This window comes from Ovis aries, chromosome 8 (assembly GCF_016772045.2).
Source record: "Ovis aries strain OAR_USU_Benz2616 breed Rambouillet chromosome 8, ARS-UI_Ramb_v3.0, whole genome shotgun sequence".
NCBI classification, from domain to species: Eukaryota; Metazoa; Chordata; class Mammalia; order Artiodactyla; family Bovidae; genus Ovis; species Ovis aries.
This window is the reverse complement of record NC_056061.1, coordinates 53953532-53973457: the sequence shown is the minus strand read 5'-3', so window position 1 is coordinate 53973457 and position 19926 is coordinate 53953532. Positions and strand designations below refer to the sequence as shown.

Here is a 19926-nt window from a genome sequence, read left to right as displayed (position 1 = left end):
ACTGAGTCTGGGAAAGTCAATTAACCTTAGAGAGTCCCCAGTGTAAAAGGAAGCTGAGTGACCTTTCCTACCTAAGGATAGGGGTCCAATTAAATTAAAATATTGATACTCCTTTTCTTTCTTATATTTATATAGTTGGAGAAAATGGAGTGTTTTTCTGTGAGCTTTCATTTCATATAATATTACAAATATATTTAGTACAGATAGGCTTGTTCCTCAGAATTTGGGAAATATCAAATAGAATGTTTTTCTCCATGTGCAGTTTCTTTTAAAGGCTGAATGGGTCTAGTTTCTTTTTTTTCCCAAGTTAAGACCCATGGGTCACTAGAATCTCAGTACTGTAGTTTCTGCTTCCTTTAAGGACCTATTGACTTTTGTTAGTCTTTTTATTTTTTTGGATCAGGGTTTTAAGGTCAATTCAATAGGATAGAAAGAGAAAAATTGAGAAATAAACATCAGTTTGAATATGGAAAAGTCAACAGAAGTGAAGCTTTGTTTTGGAAAGTTGGTTCAATAGGGCAGTCCTCATACAGTGATCATTAAAGGCTCAGCTTCACTTGTATTCACCTACAGATGTTCTACCTTCACTAAATTGTAGTCTAGATTAAACGAAAAGTAACCTATGCTTAAATGATCCTTAAAGCCTTTTCCAATTCTGAAGTCTAATGGTTCTGTTACACACAATAGGGTGCAGTCTTTGCGAAGATGAAATTCCTCAAGTGTGTCATATCATTCCATCTGAATTGTCAAGTGAGTTCAAAGCCATCTTGATGCAATACTGTTGATCCCACAGAGGTCCTGTCTTGAGATGAAGGGTGTGAAAATATCCAAGCATATGCTGAGGCCAACTGTCCTGAGACTCTAGAGGACATTCCTGTACTGGGTGGAGAATTGTGCTCAATGGGCTTGAGGGTCTTTTGCAACTCCATAGATGCTCAAGTTTTTTCATTTTAAATAAATGAACATTTAAAGTGGATCCCTGCATTCTCCTAGAAAACTAGGGTGGACTTCATTGAGCTAAGGGGCAAATTAATTAATTTTTTTTTTTTTAATACACTGGTCTGAGCAGCACTCCCTGCTGATAGACACTTGGCAGATAACCCTGATATTTAGTTTGTCTGTCTTTATGGGATTGCTTTGAGCTCTATTAGGAGTCAGGTTAGAATGTCACTGCCTTGTCCTGCTTCAGTGGTGTGTCGACGGGCTTAAATACAGTCACCATCCTCAAATCGTTGGTTCTAGTAAATTAAATGCCCTCTACTACTGAGGAAATACATGGGTTGTAGATGCCGAAATAAACTGGGTTAAAAATATTTATTACACAAAGGAGATGCTAACTGAGAGGCACGTATCCTTGCTCTCCCAACAATTTCTCACTTGTAAATGGCATCTCTGAAGGGACTCCCAAATTCCTCATGCCGGCATGGAGAGTAGACAGCTGAGTCACAGCTGCTAAAATGAGACGATGCCTCTGTCCCCCTCTCCAAGGGAAGAAATCAAGAAAGAGATGAAAGAGAACTTGTGCCAATATCTTACTTAAAATTCACTGGTTTGAGAAGTCTATATGATTCTTAGGCTGAGAGGAAGCCATTACTTGAATAAATGGGAGTGTTTGGAACATGAAATCTGCTTTTCCTAAGGGACCTCTTGTAATTGGTCATAGTTTGTGCAAAAATGTATCTCATTTCTCCAGAGATCTTTCCTGTGTTTGTAGGAATGCCTGTGGTAGCTGGCCCATGGCTTATGGCTGGTTGTTTAGTTTGCATTTTCACTTGGTAATACCTTGCTTGCTTGTTGGCTTTTCTCAAGTTTAACACCACTCTTCCCTTTGAAAAGCTTATTCCCATCCCTTTGAGGAAAGCTCAGAAATGCCAATTTTGCTTGGATTTGGATCCTGGATTGGTGCTTTACTAGCAATGTGACCTTGAACAAATTGCCTAAGCTCAGATAAACTAAACTTATGTTAATTTCTTCATCTTTAAAATGGAAGTAATTTTTTTTTTTTTTTTTTAGTTGCTCAGTTGCGTCCAACTCTTTGCAACCCCATGGTCTATCCATGGAATTTTCTGTTCAAGAATAAAATGGAAGTAATGTTAGTATCCACTTTTTTTTTTTTTTTTTAGGTTACTATGAGGATTAAATGAATTACTTCATGTAAAGCATTGAGAACAGTACCTCAACCACAGTAACCACTCAGCCTTTGTTAGCTGCAATTACTGTATTGCTGTTGCTGCAGTTTTCATCTCTACTATAGTCAATCTCTTTCTTTTACTACTTCTGACACTTTTATACTTCTGTTGCTGCTACTTTTACCCCATACCTAAAGAATATCCCCTTTTGAAAATAGCACTGAAGATGAGTACAGGGAGATACTAATCTACCAAAAAATTTAACACTCTAGCTAGAGGAAGAGCAGTAACAAATCAACATCTGTTCACCATCACCATTATAAATATTGTTTTAGAAATTCCTGTGAGTTTAAATAATTATACATACACTTACACACATAGGAGAACAAATGTAGCATTATATAGACATTATGAATGTAGGCTTTGGCTTCCTCAGTGGCTCAGTTGGTATAGGATCTGCCTGTAATGCAAGAGACCCTGATTCGATCCCTGGGTCAGGAAGATCCTCTGGAGAAGGAAATGGCAACTCACTCCAGTATTCTTGTCTGGGAAATCCCACAGAGGAGCCTGGAGGGCTCAGTCCATAGTCCATGGGGTAAAAGAGTTGGACACAACTTAGATAGCATCACCAACTCAATGGACATGAATTTGAGCAAACTCTGGGAGATAGTGAAGAACAGGGAAGCCTGGCGTGTTGCAGTCCATGGGGTCAAAAAGAGTCAGACACAACTGAGCGACTGAACAACAATGATACTTTGAAGTCCTGGTACCATGAATCGTAACGTTATTTTATTTACAGCATTAGCAAAATGGCCGGGTATCGTAAATTTTAGGAAACTAGTAGCTATCTTAAATCTTCAGTTCAGTTCAGTTTACTTGCTCAGTCGTGTCTGACTCTTTGCAACCCCATGAATGGCAGCACGCCAGGCCTCTCTGTCTATCACCAACTCCCGGAGATCACTCAAACTCATGTCCATCGAGTCGGTGATGCCACTCAGCCATCTCATCCTTTTTTGTCCCCTTCTCCTCCTGCCCCCAATCCCTCCCAGCATCAGAGTCTTTTCCAATGAGTCAACTCTTCGTGTGAGGTGACCAAAGTATTGGAGTTTCAGCTTTAGCATCATTCCTTCCAAAGAAATCCCAGGGCTGATCTCCTTTAGAATGGACTGGTTGGATCTCCTTGCAGTCCAAGGAACTCTCAAGAATCTTCTCTAGCACCACAGTTCAAAAGCATCAATTCTTCGATGCTCAGCTTTCTTCATAGTCCAACTCTCACATCCATACATGACCACTGGAAAAACCATAGCCTTGACTAGATGGACCTTTGCTGGCAAAGTAATGTCTCTGCTTTTGAATGTGCCATCTAGGTTGGTCATAACTTTCCTTCCAAAAAGTAAGCATCTTTTAATTTCATGGCTGCAGTCACCATCTGCAGTGATTTTGGAGCCCCAAATCTTAGCAATATGGTAAGAAAATATAGTGTGGGAAAGCCTAGAAAGAAATATACACCAAAATGTTTGCACTGATTCTTTCTGGTTAGTAGGAGTATGTGTGAGTTTTTAATTTTAAAAAACCCCAAAACAAAAAACTGATGTGTATTAGTGCTTACTATGTGTTGTGAAGGCTTCCCTGGTGGCTCAGCAGCAAAGAATCTACCTGCAGTGCAGGAGACACTGGTTGAGAAGAACCCCTGGAGGAGGGCATGGCAACCCACTCCAGTATTCTTGCCTGGAGAGTCCCATGGACAAAGGAGCCTGGCGGGCTACAGTCCCCTGGGTCACAAAGAGTCAGACGTAAATGTTGTGGCTTAACATGCATGCACTCATGTGCTGTGAACTGTGTTAAATATTTTATTTCATGTTAACAATAACTGTTGGCTATACACTTTGTTGGTATTCTTATCAAATATTTTCATTAATCCTTTCTGAGATCCATAAAGCCTTTTTGAGTTTGTGAATTCTAATGCATCTAAAGATTGCAGTTGCAAAAATGCATATCAAATTGTGCATATAGTAATTTCCTGTTACTTATATCTGCTTGAAGCTATCAATATGTAGAGAATAGTTTTGATCATAGGATTGAAATAAAGCTGCTCTCAATTTTGGAGTGGAAACTTGAACAGTCTCCTCCTTTCTCTGTAAGAAAATACATGTTTATATATTCTGGTGTATAATGTATACAATCATGTTGACTGGTTTAGGTCTGACTTTTCTCCATGGTAACATTGAGCTTTGAGGGGAAAAAAGATATGCCTGACATCCTGGGTCCTTAGAGAGATTTACTTTGTGTCTTAAATGTTTGAGAAGAGGAGTGTGTTCATTGGTTTTCTTTGGAGGCTGTGGTTGTTATTGTGATTATAAATTTAAGTCTGGGAAGAAAGTTTTACCACTGAAGTCTCAGCCAAGTTAGTGATTGGGCAGGAAGTCAGCTCTCCTGCCTTCAATTACTTACTCCGCAGTTCCCTTCCCCTGCGACTTCTACATCAGTGTTTTATAGTACTATAAAATTTTATTCTTTGACTCACACAATTCTCACTTCACCCTTGGAGGTGTAATTAATGCCATCGGGTCAGATTCAGTAGTCTTTCACTCATTGAGCTTTTGTGGCCTTCAAAGAAATCAAAGATGATCCAGTTCAAGACTGCATTTGTAGACCCTGCGGCAGTCTGGGGCAAGGCTACATGCCAAGTCACTAGCTTTTAATGACTTTTAATGTTTTGGTAGAAATAATTTTTCTTGAAAACATGGCTGTGTTATAGCCAATATCTGCACAGCAAAAACAAGGGTTTTGTTCTGTGTTTACAAGATGCTTCAAATACATGAAAAGCACATTGCAGTATGCAACCTAGCCAATCCCTTTTATGAACTACTGAAGGGAGGGTAAGGATGGGATGCAGAATCTTGTAAATGGATTATGCTCATCTTGTGGGGGGATACTTGGTTGTAGATATGATCACAGCAAGGAGGAAGGTGCCTTGTCTCATACATTTCCCTTTAGATGTGGCAGTTAACAGGTTAGAGGTTAAAACCTGTTGATCAAGAATCTGAATGCTTCTTACTTGTGTTAAAACCTGCTGTGTATATATCTGGGCAATTCTTACAGTGATACAACCTCATATGATACATGGTATCATGAATGGTTGGCCACTTGATATGACTTTGTCGCTTAGATTGAGTAGGGTACAGATTCCACAGTTATGTCCATCTAGGCCTCACCTTAGTGGTCTCTGCCCCCTGCACCCCTCAGCTCTTCCTTTGGACTTTTAAGCTCTTAGTCTTTAGTACAGCTCCTCTACTTCCACTCCTCCCCCAAGTTGCTTCTGTTTCTTCCCCAAGAGATGCTTTCATTCCTCTGAGTCTCTGTCACACAGTTTCTGTAGCCCAACAGCCCTTCTTCCTGTTACAACTCACTCTATGGAGCATTTCCTGAAAGAATTGTAGTCAAATACACCTACTTGGAGTATCAGCTGATTGCTTGCTCTAAACCATGATTGTCATGCCTCAGTTCCTCCAGCTCTACTTCTCCATGCATCAGCTTGGTTTAACTAGAATACATGTTAACATCTAACTTGTAGACTAAAATTAAACACGAAATTGAGAGATAAGAGCAGGGGTTCGAAAGGTACTTGAAGTTGGAAGATATTTTCCTATTTCTTCTAATAGTGTGATTTCACTAGTTGGTTGAATTATATTCCACTAGTTAAAAATGCTGTTTCTTGAAATAGATTTTATTTTACTAATATCAGATTATTAGAAGAATATAATATTGAAAGTAGTAGCCAGATAGTTATAATCATAATCCAAGCATTTCATATGGAAATACTTATATGTCTGCATTCTCTGACAAAGTTATCAACCCATCCTTTGAAGATAAAGTAGCATCAAAAATGCTTTTGACATGTTTAGCTCTCTATTACATTGTAATTGGCTTTGCATTCTGGTTGTACCTTCAGGTGAGGCCTGAACTTACTAAAGTGGTAAGTGGAAAGGAACTATGTTTTATTATTAGATGTCAGGAGAATACTAGGAAGTTATACTCAAAGCTATTCTTTTAGATAATTTTATTTTGGAGTGACTTACAATGCTATTGCTGCAATCAATCTTATCCTGAATGGTTTATCATAAACTGTTGCTTCTTATAAGCAGTTTTTCTTTGTTTTCCCAATCTGGATAAATAGCCAGTTGAAAGAACTGGTGGCTATGGCAGAATACTTTTATATCCTTCATTGCCTATGACCCCAGTTCTTTCCATTTGTCTGCTGATTCAACATTTTTTTTTACCTCTATCTTTGCATCTTTTTATTGTCTTAACATTTGCCAAATAATTGCTAGATTCTGTATTGCCTCTTAAAATATACTTTGTGTTTATCTTCATAAGTTGATAGTGTTGAACATTTATGATTTTCATGTGAATTAAGTAATGAAATACCTTACTAGTGCTCATTAGTGCAAAGTTTCTGGTTTTAGTTGTGAATAATTTTTCTGTAAATGCCCTCCAAATTTGAAGGTAATCTTTATTGTCTTTGGATGTTATTGAAAAGACCCATACATAATTTGTTTTCACTCTTTTGGAAGTTGGTTACCCTAGCTTGTTTTGATATTATAGAACTCAGGTCAAAGTGAAAGTGAAAGTGAAGTCGCTCAGTCATGTCTGACTCTTTGTGACCCCGTGGACTGTAGCCCACCAGGTTCCTCTGTCTATGGGATTCTCCAGGCAAGAATACTGGAGTGGGTTGCCATTTCCTTCTCCAGGGGAATCTTCCCGACCCGGGGATCAAACCCAGGTCTCTCACATTGCAGGAAGACGCTTTAACCTCTGAGCCACCAGGGAAGCTCCCTTAGAACTCAGGAGGACTGCACATATGTGAATATTTTTGTAGGGTAGATTTCAAGAAGTGTTATTGCTGAATTGAAAGGCAAGTGATTAAAAACCGAATTACAGCCCCCTTCCCACATCAAAACAGTGCCATTTGCCCTCCTATTTTTAACGCATGTAATGTCAACACAGAGGAGCCTGGTGGGCTATAATCCATGGGGTAGCAAGAGTTGGACATAGCAACTAAACCACCACCACCAAGTATTATTAATCCTTTAAGATTTTGCAGATGATATGGAGAAAAAATTCTGTTTTGTTGCAATTTGTCTTTACTCAAATAGTGAGGATGGCAAACTTTTCTTAAGTTTACTGAGACATTGATTAGGGGCAATTTGTTTTTATGAATTATTTGCTAGGATAACCATGTCCTTGTCAGCTTTACATTGTAACAATGTCTTTTATTTTATGTATTTTTAGAGCTTTGACAATTTCAAAATACAAGCTATGGCTTGAGGTGAGAAGTGAGGCAGTAAAGCTGTCCTCCTGCATAGTAGATACCAGACTTCAGATGCTATCTCCACACTGTCACTGCTTTTAATCTATTATTCAAATCTGTATGCCAGCTCTTCACCCCCCCATATTTGAAAATAAAAATTTTCCAGATTTTTTATAGTTCATTCTGAAGAAGTGTGTTTGCCTTTTATCTGTAAACTGTATAGTTCAATGGTCATTTACAGTTTAAAGTTGGTCATTACATTTTAGAGCAAAAACTGGAGGGAAAATTAAATATGTTAAGTAAATGAGATATAATGCTTCAGTCAATCATGTGAATTTAATGAGACAAGGATATTTCAGGTCTGTAGGTGTTTTTATACCTACTATTCTTAGAAGCCAAGAGCCCCTAATACAAATGGAGTCTGCAACAAAAGTTAACTTCCCTGTATGAAATTATTCTTCCAGGTCCTTTCTGTACTGAAGCATTTTTTTTTTTATATTTTTGAATTTCATGTGAAATTCTAATATAGGCAGAGTCAACATCTTTAAAATATTTTTATTACATAAGAATAGTTGAATTGTGGTAGTTTACATTTTAGAAGTTCTACTAGGCAGTAGAATCAGTGGTGGTATGAATTTTTGACATATAGTGGAATTTTTTTTTTTTTTATCATATAAGCTGCTTTATCTTTTTTACAAAGGCCCAGGAATGATAGGATATTGTTGTAAGCTTATCTGTTTTCTAATTCTTCAAATTTTGGTCATGTTACTTTAAAAGTATCCTGTAAATATAAAACAATAGCAGGAATCTCAGATGTTTTCCTTACTGAAACCCTAACTTAATGATGCCTTAAATGTGTATAGCATGTGGATTTACTAATCACAGGATATTGTGGAGAGATTTTCAAAATTAATTGGCACAATGTTCCTATGTAGTAGTTGGAAGTAGAAGCCAAATTGGCTTTTTTTTTTCTTTTAAATTGAAATGAGAGAATAAGGATACAGGCAGGCCTGAATCTCACTTGGTAAAGCCCTGTGTAAAAACCTTATTCATCGTTCTCCCAATTATTACTCTCTTCATTAGGTTAGAGTGCTGTTGACTTACACGTTGTTTAAATGTCTGTGTTGAGCATTGGTTTTTGGTGGTTGAGAGATCTTTACTTTATGTGGTGATTCCTGTAAACGGTTACCATATGCACTGTCCTGAGAAAGAAAATTTGAGCAGAGATTGATTGTAATACCGGCCTCAACACTGACTTGGTCAGAAGTTGATAGATTTAAAGGCTAGTAAAAGTCTCAGCAAAACATTGGTTAAAGCCCAGATTGCTTCCTTTATGGGAAAGGGGCAGAGATCTCTGACAACAAGGTCTCTTAACATCACTCAGTATTAATATAAAGATTGCTTGTGTTTGGGTGAGTGGCTTGTTTGCTGGGAACCTGGTAAAAGGCCAGACTGACTGTTTATATGATTCTTAGAATGAGGGAACTGGTTAATACATCTGAAATCAGTAATTAACATACTGACTGAAATGATGATATCCAGCTTTTTAAATTCTAAATAAAGGAAATGGCAGAAAGAACCATAAGTCTTTCCTCCTTAGAATGTTTTAAGAATGATGGAAAATCCAACATTCACTTGTACAACTTCTCTAGTACACCAAGTCTAGAAACATTTCAGTAGTTAAAGGGCTTCATATTAATGAAAAAGAGAAATTTTTCTTTTTACTTTCAGGATGCATTTTAATTACTAGATTAGTTGGTTATCTTTTCTTCAAAGTTTATTTCTGCCTTACACAACTGAATTGTTAAACTTCTTCAACTGAGAATGTTTAAGATTCTTTTGCCAATATGATAAAAAAATTTAATTCAAAACCATAAGGCAGATCTTTGCTCGTCCTCTAGAAGGTTGGGTTATGGAATTCTGTTTTACATAGCTTCAGCATTTTGCAGAACTCCCTTCATAAATGAAAAATGATCCATCACCCATCATGCTTGAGCTGAGTCAGGAGCCACTGTTGAAATAAGCCAGAATGTGTCTGATATGGGTGAAGTGTAGCCTACCAGGAATCCTTCCATGAGAAACAAAACAAAGAAATGTTTAAATGTGAGCTTGGATGGTTTCCAGTTTTACCAAAGTGTAACTGTGGCTTCAGTTGTGAATTGTATTTTTCAGTACATTTACTCTCTATTACTTTGTTCACTGAGTTTGTCTAGATTGTGTATCTAACACTAAACAAAACAGATGAGATTTGACCGGGATAGAAAAAATTTTACTGGATAAAAAATAGGAGAAGAAACTTGGGTAAATATATTAACATGCTTTGCAAAAATACCTGGTTTCTTACCCTAGAATTCCTGTAAGGGCTACTGCAAAAATTGCCAGAACAAATTGCTTTTGATTTATTTTAATGTTTTTAAAGAAGAAAAGTCACTGGTTTATACATGTTTTAGGGAAGACGAGGTGAAAGTGAAGGTTGCTAAGCAAGAGTGATAGGATAGTATCATATACTTTCTCAGCCTCCAGTTGCCGTATTGAAATAAAATTCTTTGCTGAAGTTACTAGTTAATCAGACTTCTCTGATAGCTCAGTTGATAAAGAATCTGCCTGCAATGCAGGAGACCTCGGTTCAGTTCCTGGGTCAGAAAGATCCACTGGGGAAGGGATAGGCTACTCACTCCAGTATTGTTGGCTTCCCTTGTGGCTCAGCTGGTAATGAACCCACCTGCAATGTGGGAGACCTGCGTTCAATCCCTGGGCTGGGAAGATCCCCTGGAGAAGGGAAGGTTTACCCACTGCAGTATTCTTGCCTGGAGAATTCCATGGACAGAGGACACCACTGAGCAACTAACACTAATAAGATATCTTTCCTATCGCTAGCATCAAGCCTAAGAGACTTTGATATGTAATGTGTTCAAAGTTTACTACATTTTATCCATAAAGGTTGCAGCACCGCCACACCGTTACATGGGTAGGAAGGGTAGGTACTGCTCTCTTTGTTGAGTAATGGCTTGAGGTTGGTGCTGAGAATATCCAACGACTCTTCATTTTGAGAAGCCATTTATTTTCATGGTTGAGAGTAAAGAACCTGTATAGTACCTGGGTTCAAATCCTGACTCTGATATTTACTTGCTTTGTAACCCTGGGCAATTTTATTTTTCTCTACTAAGAGGTACTTTTCATTAATATGTTCCTTTTACATTTTAATGAAGCTCTTTTCATCTGTGAGATCATTTCTATGGCTGTTTGGCATGTAATCATCCATTAGTTCCATAATGAGGTTGGATGAAGTCACAGATGTACTGTCAGGGCTGCCCGGGTCTCCAAGGCTTATTTTTGGAACTTCAGCTTGTACCTGAGACCTGAAAATTAGGAATGAAGACTTGGATTCTGCACGTCTGACTTCTGGGTACCCTCCCACAATGGACATGTGCTTGGGTGTGTTTGAGACAGAGGATTGCAGTCTTGTTTCCTTTTATCTGCTTCCTTGATTCACACAATTACTTTTAATTTTATTTCATTTATAGAAAAAGCACCAGACCAGTGATCCATAGGAGGAGATAACAAATGATTGAGTGAATAAATGTATTTGGGTTCACACGCAGTGTGTGTTTAAATATTTGCATGCAGGTATGCATGTATATGATGGGTCATAATGTAAAATATATCTCCCTTTGTCATCTTAAAACCTTGAAGCCCAGAAAGGACCTTGAAAGTGTTTTCAGCTCTTGCATATTCTCACTTTCTGGTTTAAACCACTGTCCAGCCAGACAGTCTGATTTGCTTTTAGACATAGTACTGTCATTCAGAGCCCATTTCCAGCTTCAGTTTCTTGGCTGCTGCCTGCTTGGTATAAGGGAAAGAAAATCAGGTCATATGGAAGTGAGCAGGTCTTTGGAGGAGAAATCAAAGATCCTTGGTCGAAAGCTTTAAACCAGACTGTGTACTACCTCTAATTTTCAAGAATACTTAAGATCAGAGTGATCTAATCCAGGTGTTGATGAACTATGGCCTGCAGGCCAAATCCAGCATGCCAACTGTTTTTTAACTTTTTTTTTTTTAATTGAGAAAAAACAACTTTTTTTGGCTGCATCTTGTGACATGTGTATTCTTAGTTCCCCTGCCATGGGTTGAACCTGTTCCCCCTGCAGTGGAAGCACAGAGTCTTTACTGGACCATCAGGGAAGTCCTGCCGCCTGTTTTTGTAATAAAAGTTTTATTTGAATACAGCCATATCCATTTGTTAGGTAGTCTCTGTGGCTACTTTTTGCTGCAGTGACAACAGTTATGTAGTTGTGACAGAAATGATATGGCCTGCATAACCTAAAATATTTATTAATTGGCTTTTGATAGATGAAGTTTGCTGCCTTGATCTAAAGGAAGGTTATTTCCTTACTGAAAACATATCTATGAATATTCAGAGAAAACTGGTTATGGTAATATAATATTTTCTTTATGGGGACTCTCTTTAGTCTTTCTGGGTAAACTGTATAGAAACCATAAGTTTCTGTCTTCCGCTGTTTAATATGTGCATGAGTTTGCCTCTGTATAGCGTATATACAGAATACATTGTTAAGAGTGGAACATATAAAAATAAGGGTGCTGTTAAAAAAACTTGTTGAATGTTAGCGGGTTTACATGTATTATCACTAATCCTCATATAATTGTACTGTAACTATTATTATCTTGATTTTATTGGGAAGGAAATTGAAACTCAAAGAAATCAAATAGCAAAGCTGTGTATGTGCTCAGCCATCTCTGCATGCTGCATCTAGAAATGCTGTCTCTTTCTTCTACCGCATCAGTGACAGTATATGCCAATTTGTTAAATTCCTTGTGTGTGTGTGTGTGTGTGTGTGTGTGTGTGTGTGTGTGTGCGCACTCAGTCATGTTCAGCTCTTTGCGATGTCATAGAGTGTAGCCTGCCAAGGTCCTCCGACCTTGGGACTTTTTCAGGCAAGACTATTGTAGTGGGTCACCATTTCCTTCTCCAGGGGATCTTCCTGACCCAGGGGTGGAACCTGTGTCTCTTGCGTCTCCTGCATTGGCAAGCAGATTCTTTACCACTGTGCCACCTGGGAAGCCTTGAAGTTGAGGAGATCTTAATATTGCTTCTCTGCCAAGATGGAGGGAAGTAAAATTGGACTTATTTTTCTATTCTGGTTAATTTAGTCTTATTAAAGGAAGATTATTTGGCTAGTTGGAGTATAGCATTTGCTTCAAAATATAGACAATTTGAATAAAAGTCTTACTAGCTAAATAATTTTGGATTATATATATTATACATATGTTCTTGGCTTGAAGTGGTAATCTAGAGATGAACAATTAGATAATTTATGGGTGTGTTTGAAATGAGCTCTTCACTCATCATTGAGTCATTTATATATATATCAATAAATGGTGGGCTTGAATTTCCATAAATGTATTTTAAGTTCCTTTTCCTTTATGGAGGAGCTAGGCTGAAATAATTTTTCTTATACTAATTAACTACTAGCAGGGCAAAATATATTTTTTTCTGGATCTGAAGTTATTACCTTTAACCTTTTTTCATAAATTCTCTTGTTTTTCTTCATTAGATCCTCTTTGTTATTGAACCAGAGCAATGTGTTAAGTATAAGTGACTCATACTTATGAGCTCAAAGATATTCGTCCTTTGTATCTATTTGGATTTTTTTTCCTATTTGAATTTCTGTACTTAAATTGAGAACAAGCATTGCTTACCCTTAGATTGGAGATAAACTTCCTCAACACTGATTATGATGTGTCAGTTCTTATTTTGTACCTTCAATATTCCAAGAAGTTGAAAGGGAAAAACAATCTATTGAGATATCCCAGTAGGTTTCAGAGGAAATAAGAATCAATTTTTATGCTTTTCCAATAATCTGTGTTTCTGAAAATAGACAATGTTGCCTCAGATTATAAATGGAATTACATTTAAGATATTCAGTAACAAGTTACTTTTCTGTTCTTCTGAATTTTTTCTTTTTTCTGTGAAACCTATTGGCTTCTTTGTAATGCATTTCGGGGCTTATACCAGTAAAAATATATTATGGTTTTGATTAGCATAGATAGAGATGATCTATTCAAAGTTAGTTTGATTCAGTATTGCATGTGACCTAATGTGACACATATTACCCTTTCTTTGGAGGATAGATTAATTCTTAATGGAGGATAGATTATTTCTTAATGGAGGGTTGATTATTTCAAAGTTGATGGTCACTTACATGAGCAAATTTGTGTATCACAGTTTAATTCACAATTGGAAAATATTAATTTGTCCATTTTGTCATAAGCAACAATATTTAGAATATTGCATTTTGCCAACATATTTTGTCTAGAACTTTTCCGAACCCTGTGTATTCCAATTTAAGAAAATAAAAATTAAAATGGTCTCTATCTTTAGCTAAATGATGCTTTTTCTTTACAAATAGTAAAGAACCATGAAATATAATTCTGTATGTTTCTTGAAATTTACTTCAGTCAGAAAATTAAGACTTCATAGATGCTTTGAAGGGGTGAATGTGGAAGGTCATAGTACAATGGCTTTTGAAAAGATGTCCTCCATAAAATGTTCAGAGTTGTCTGGGGGACTACTGACTTTTTATTTTTCTCCAACTCAACTTGGTTCTAAATTAACCTGACCCTGAGTTTTATGGAAAGTTTTGATACCAGAAAGTATTTAACTTTAATATTCATTCTTTCAGGCTTCCCAGGTGGCTCTAGTGGTAAATAACCTGCCTGCCAATGCAGGAAACGTAGGAGATGCAGGTTCAATCCTTGAGTCAGGAAGATCCCCTGGAGGAGGACATGGCAACCCACTCCAGTGTCCTTGCTTGGAGAATCCCATGGACAGAGAAGCTTGGCAGTCTACAGTCCATGTGGTCACACAGAGTCGGACACAACTGAAGTGACTTAGCACACACCCTTTGGTTCTTTTATGATTTCACAGAAAGGGTCTCTATTTCCATACTGTCTCATGGAGCCATCACCATCTGTTTAAATAAACACTCAAGAATCTCTCTAAATTCTAGATGTTTAGGCAATATAATTTTTGAGATAGACATATTTTAATTTTTTATATTTTTGTATTTAACGTTTCTTAATACACATCCTTTCAATGGGAATGGAAAGAAATTTAGGCAAGTCTAGATTAGCTTGATTTTTGTTTTCAGATGAACAGCTTGCAGTGCCCCACAAATGCGTTGTGCCAATGGAAGCAGGCAGCAGATCTGTGCCTTAGCTGGCTGGCTGGCATAGAGGAATTAGCAATCTGTGAGATGGCTCTTCAGAAGTAATTTTCCTCCGAGGGTCGAGGAACTTGCGGTTGTCATTTCACTGAAATGGTTTTGCTTCTACTCATAGTCCTGTCACCAGCAGCAAAATCGAAACCTGAAAATATAAGGTGTTTCCTTGTTCATTTTTCATCCTCTCTGCCTAAGTAAATTTCTTGAACATCATTTCAGTGTTGCCTCCTTTTGTCTAGTGAAGCTTTGAATTTGTATGTTAGGTTTTTATTTATGAATTAGAGCCTTGCTAAGATTTCTCTTTTAAATAGGTCATAATACTATATATGAAAATGTCTTAAACAGAGGGACATGTGTATAGAAGACTATGTATTAAAGAAGACTTTGTTTTTAGTCTAGTGAGCCTTAAAGGTAAACTAAGGTTATGCAAAGTGGGATTAGCTCTAGTTATATTATGTGCTGTCTGTTGTAAGGTTGAACCAAGTTATCTACAGACATTTTCCCCCATTACTCTTTAAACTTCACATAGCTTCTGGAGTGTTATTGTTGTTATCATTATTATTAATGTGCCTTGAACTGGATCATACTCCTGGATGAAACCCTTTAATGACTTCATACAATGATAGACTAAACCCTAAATGTTTTACGGTGTCTGAAAATCTCATATTTAGTTTGATTCTTTTTTGTCCCCTGCATGCTTTCCATTCTCATTATGCAGAATTGAGATTCTTCAGCATCTCGTGTTTCTTTAGATTTGTTATGCCCTTGCTTTTGCTTTTTCTCTAATTTCAGTCCCACTTTCATTCTGGCCTGGCACATCCTTACTCATTTTTATAGGCCTAACTCCATGAAGCCTTCCAAAACCAACTCAGGTATAGCTAGCCAATTCATTTGTCATTTGTGTTCTCTGTGGCGTTGGTCATACTATTATGATTCCTTGTCGTTGTTGTTTAGTCGCTGTCATGGCCAACTCTTTTGCGACCCCGTGGACTTTAGCCTGCTAGTCTCCTCTGTCCATGGGAATTCCCAGTCAAGAATTCTGGAGTTGGTTGCCATTGCATTCTCCAGGGGATCTTCCCCACCCAGGAATTGAACCTGCATTTCCTGTTTTGACAGGTGGATTCTTTACCACTGGACCACCAGGGAAACCCATGATCCCTTGTAACACACTGTATTTTAAATATATACACTTTCCCACTCATGTCTGTCCATTCCATTCGTCAGGCCAGGAATAGTATTTTTGGTATTTCTTATCATCTAGTCCAGTATACTGTATCAGTTCTTAACCTTGAACTTCAAAATGCTTTACAAAAAGATTCATAAAGATTAATTCCTATGCTACATATGTGGTGCATAGATATATTGTGCTTCTTAGATTAGAACTTACTGTAAATTAGAAAATAAAAAACTGTCTTAAAAAAATTCTTTTATCACCCAAGTCAGATGGACCAGGAACTTTTCCTAAGATTCTTGACTAATATGGCAGTGATGTGCAACAAATAACAGGGGTTGACCCACTTATTTTATATAGCTTCACTTAGTTGTTATTGCTAATAAGAATCCTGGAGGCTAAAATTAACAATGGCCATGAAGGACAGCAATTAAGGCCATTTGTCTTCTAAATGTGCCAATGTAGGTTCCACTGGTAGTTTAAATTTATACATGGAAGTCACTCATACTATTATAATGGGCAGTGAAGGCCCTGAAGGTATGTGTTGCAAAGCAATAACTCATTTTAGGGTCATGATAGCAAATTATATTTTGAGACAAACTTTCCCATTGCTATGGAAAGATTAATTTCCTAACAACCTCTTTACATCGATTAATTTTAAATTAAAAAGTACATCATTTTTCATGACAGCATTTATATAAAGGCTATTTTAGGCATATTTAAATGACAGTATTAAGACTTCAACCTGCTGAAATTTTGTTATTGTAAAGGATTGATGTGGTCATAAGAGAGATTTGAGGATACCCAAGTCATTCCACTTTTGATAAAGGTTGCTTAGGCTATAGTGTGATCTGAACATTTCTGATTTTGCCTATAACACTGGCTTGTCTCTGTCATTGGTAAGAAATATAACTTTTATTCTCAAATTGATAAACTTTTGATGAGGGAAATGAATTCTTCATTTACTGAGAATTTATAGCCCTGAAGTTTAACAGCCCCCCTAGCCTGCTTTTAGTCAGAGAATTCACTGAGTTTCTTCACGAGGATCCCCATGGAAACTAAACAAAAAAACTACTTGAAAGGAGACAGGTTATTGGTTTTTCTCATTAAATCTACTGCTGGATTTTCATTAGTTCTAATCCATTTTCCTTCAAGATTAGATATATAGGCCAGTTCTGATTTTCATGAATTGAATAAGCGATATATGTTGTTGTGTGTGCCTGTATATGCAGTCTGAGATGCAAAAGTATTCTTCTTCTGCCATAAAATTACCCCAGAAAATAAAGCCAGGAAAAATGACTGATGTAAAGGGGAAAGGCCACCTCCAATTTTAAAAAAAGAGGTTATTAAATAAAGTGAAGGTACTGAGAGGGATGATAGGCTAATCTGATCAGTTTTATGCTTCATTCAGTTTTTCCCCACGTTTGTGTCATAATTGTGTATGAAAGTAATCTAAATAAAGTATGGAAGCGTGTTTCACTGACCACAAGCACTTTAGACCTTATAAAAGTTTAAGTATTTTGTTTGCTATTATGACTAGATTTCAAAGTGTTCTTTTAAAGCAAGAAATTTGGTAAAACTTAGATATTGTGAGACTTCCTAGGTAGCTCAGGTGATAAAGAATCCGCCTGCCAGTACAGGAACCACAGGAGACCTGGGTTCCATATCTGGGTGGAGAAGATCCCCTGAAGAAGGAAATGCATACTGGAGGCAACTCACTCCAGTATTCTTGCCTCAAATATTCCATAGACAGAGGAGTCTGTCAGGCTGCAGTCCCTGGGGAACTTGTCTTATAAAGACAATTTTCACTCTTTTCCTTCCTTCCCTTCCCCTCGATAAAGCTGTTAAAAATTATTTAGATTCCTGGTGGTTTATATCGTTAAATGTATCTTCTGTTATTATTCATATTTAAAAATCTGTGCCTCAGCCTTACTTCTGAGGCTCAAATCAATCTCTTATTCAAACAAGATACTGATAGAAGTTTCAATGTATGTGAACATTTAATGAAAGCAGTGATAGATAGAAATCCTGTTTACTATTAAATTTATGAGTACCACAATGTACATTGCAATCTAATGTGTTTTCCAGCACATCTACTGTTTAGACTATAACAGTAATTCTTTTCCCCTTTCAGGTGGCTGTACTTTTGATGATGGTCCTGGAGCTTGTGATTACCACCAGGATTTATATGATGACTTTGAATGGGTACATGTTAGTGCTCAAGAACCTCATTATCTGCCACCAGAGATGCCTCAAGGTAAGAGTCATTCTGTTTACTGAGGTTGGAAAAGTCCTTTGGAATATGTAGCATTTTCTTATATTAGGTTATAATATAATAATTTGTTATAACAAACTACTGCGGTCAAACTACTTGACCCCATCAAAGACCCTCAGTGGATTCTTTGCCTTTTCTTGAATAACTTTATCTAATCCTTTGTTCCTCAAGAAAATTCACTGTAATCTTTGTTATCTCTGACCCTGAAAAAAGGTAAGTATTAGTGCTTGTTTTCCCATTTAATAAAAAAGTAAAATGGAAATAAAACCAAAACATAAAAAATAAAAAGAACAACATCCAAAATCCTTTCAAAACTGTCTACATTGTGAGATCAGCTCACTTACTACCTTTTCTATTAAATCATAAGACTTGATGTAATCAGACCACTTTAATGGCAGAAAGCAAAGAAGAACTAAAGAACCTCCTGATGGGGGTAAAGGAGGAGAGTGAAAAAGCTGGCTTAAAAACTAAATTTAAACAACTAAGATCATGGCATCCGGGCCCATTTCTTCATGGCAAATAGAAGGGGAAACACCTGATGAGAACAGCTAACTCATTGGAAAAGTCCCTGATGCTGGGAAAGATTGAGAGCAGGAGAAGAGGGTGTCAGAGGATGAGGTGGCTGGATGGCATCACTGAGGCAATGGCCGTGAATGTGGGCAAACTCCGAGAGATGGTGAGGGACAGAGAGGCCTGGTGTGCTGCAGTCCATGGGGTCACAAAGAGTTGGACGCAACTTGGCGACTAAACAACAGCAACAGACAGACTGAAGAGAAACTTTCTTATTTCATGAAAGGGAGAGAGCTTATCTCATGCCATTGGCCATGAGCACGCCAAATGTGTTTTCCCTTAATTATTAATTATTAATAGCATAGGATCTTAACATATACATACCATTTTATGTACTAAGCTAAGCTAAACTAAGCTAAGTCACTTCAGTCGTGTCCGACTCTGTGCGACCCCATAGACGGCGGCCCACCAGGCTCCCCCGTCCCTGGGATTCTCCAGGCAAGAACACTGGAGTGGGTTGCCATTTCCTTCTCCATTTTATATACTAGCAGGCTAATGTTTGTGCCTTCAGTTCCAAACTAGTTTGGAATTAATGTCAACCTCTGTGTATGTATATTATTAAACTGAAAAATTGAAACTGCAAATAAAATTTTTAAAATACTTTACTAAAGAGAATAAATTACTTTCCTATTACTTAGAAATGAAATATGGAATATAATTATGTATGATCACATATACAATATATAATATACTGATATTTAATAATGTAATATATTAATACACTATGGAATAGTACATCATCCTTTTATTATAGTATATTATCATGTGTGTTTGATAAGATGTTTGCCTCTTAGTAGTAATTTAAATTTTAAAATATAGTTTCGGTGTTTTAATCATAATATTATACACATCTATTTTTCTTACTGTTTCACCCCATGATGTACTCTTTGAGAGTAGTGTGAATTAAATCTGCTTTCTACTCTAAATTGTCACTTTTCATAGGTGGGTAGACAAATGGATACTTCTGTAGCTGAGCTGAGCCATAATTTCCAGAGGAATAAATTGGTATTAGGCAGCTAGTACCCTTTGCTTCTCATATTTGACCCTTATGTTGTCAGCAGATTTATTTATTTATTTATTTTTGTATTCTTTATGATTTCCTTTATTTAGATATTAAAAACACATGTAAAACAATAAAATAGAAGCCATGATAATGTTTTGTTTGGTGTAGTTAATGACTATAAGGAGGTTTAAAAGAGTTTTCTTAGGGTGCTGCTAATATTCTATGT

General features: G+C 37.0%; 1 protein-coding gene across 12 annotated transcripts in view; it reads left to right on the top strand.

The window, feature by feature from the left end:
* PTPRK (protein tyrosine phosphatase receptor type K) overlaps positions 1-19926 on the top strand; it is a 618756-nt gene that overhangs the window by 124889 nt on the left and 473941 nt on the right. For all 12 annotated transcript variants that reach the window (XM_027972455.2, XM_060419596.1, XM_060419594.1 and 9 more), the window contains exon 2: positions 17987-18109. In XM_027972455.2, the coding sequence (XP_027828256.1) occupies positions 17987-18109 (123 nt within the window). The remainder of the gene's footprint in view (positions 1-17986; positions 18110-19926) is intronic.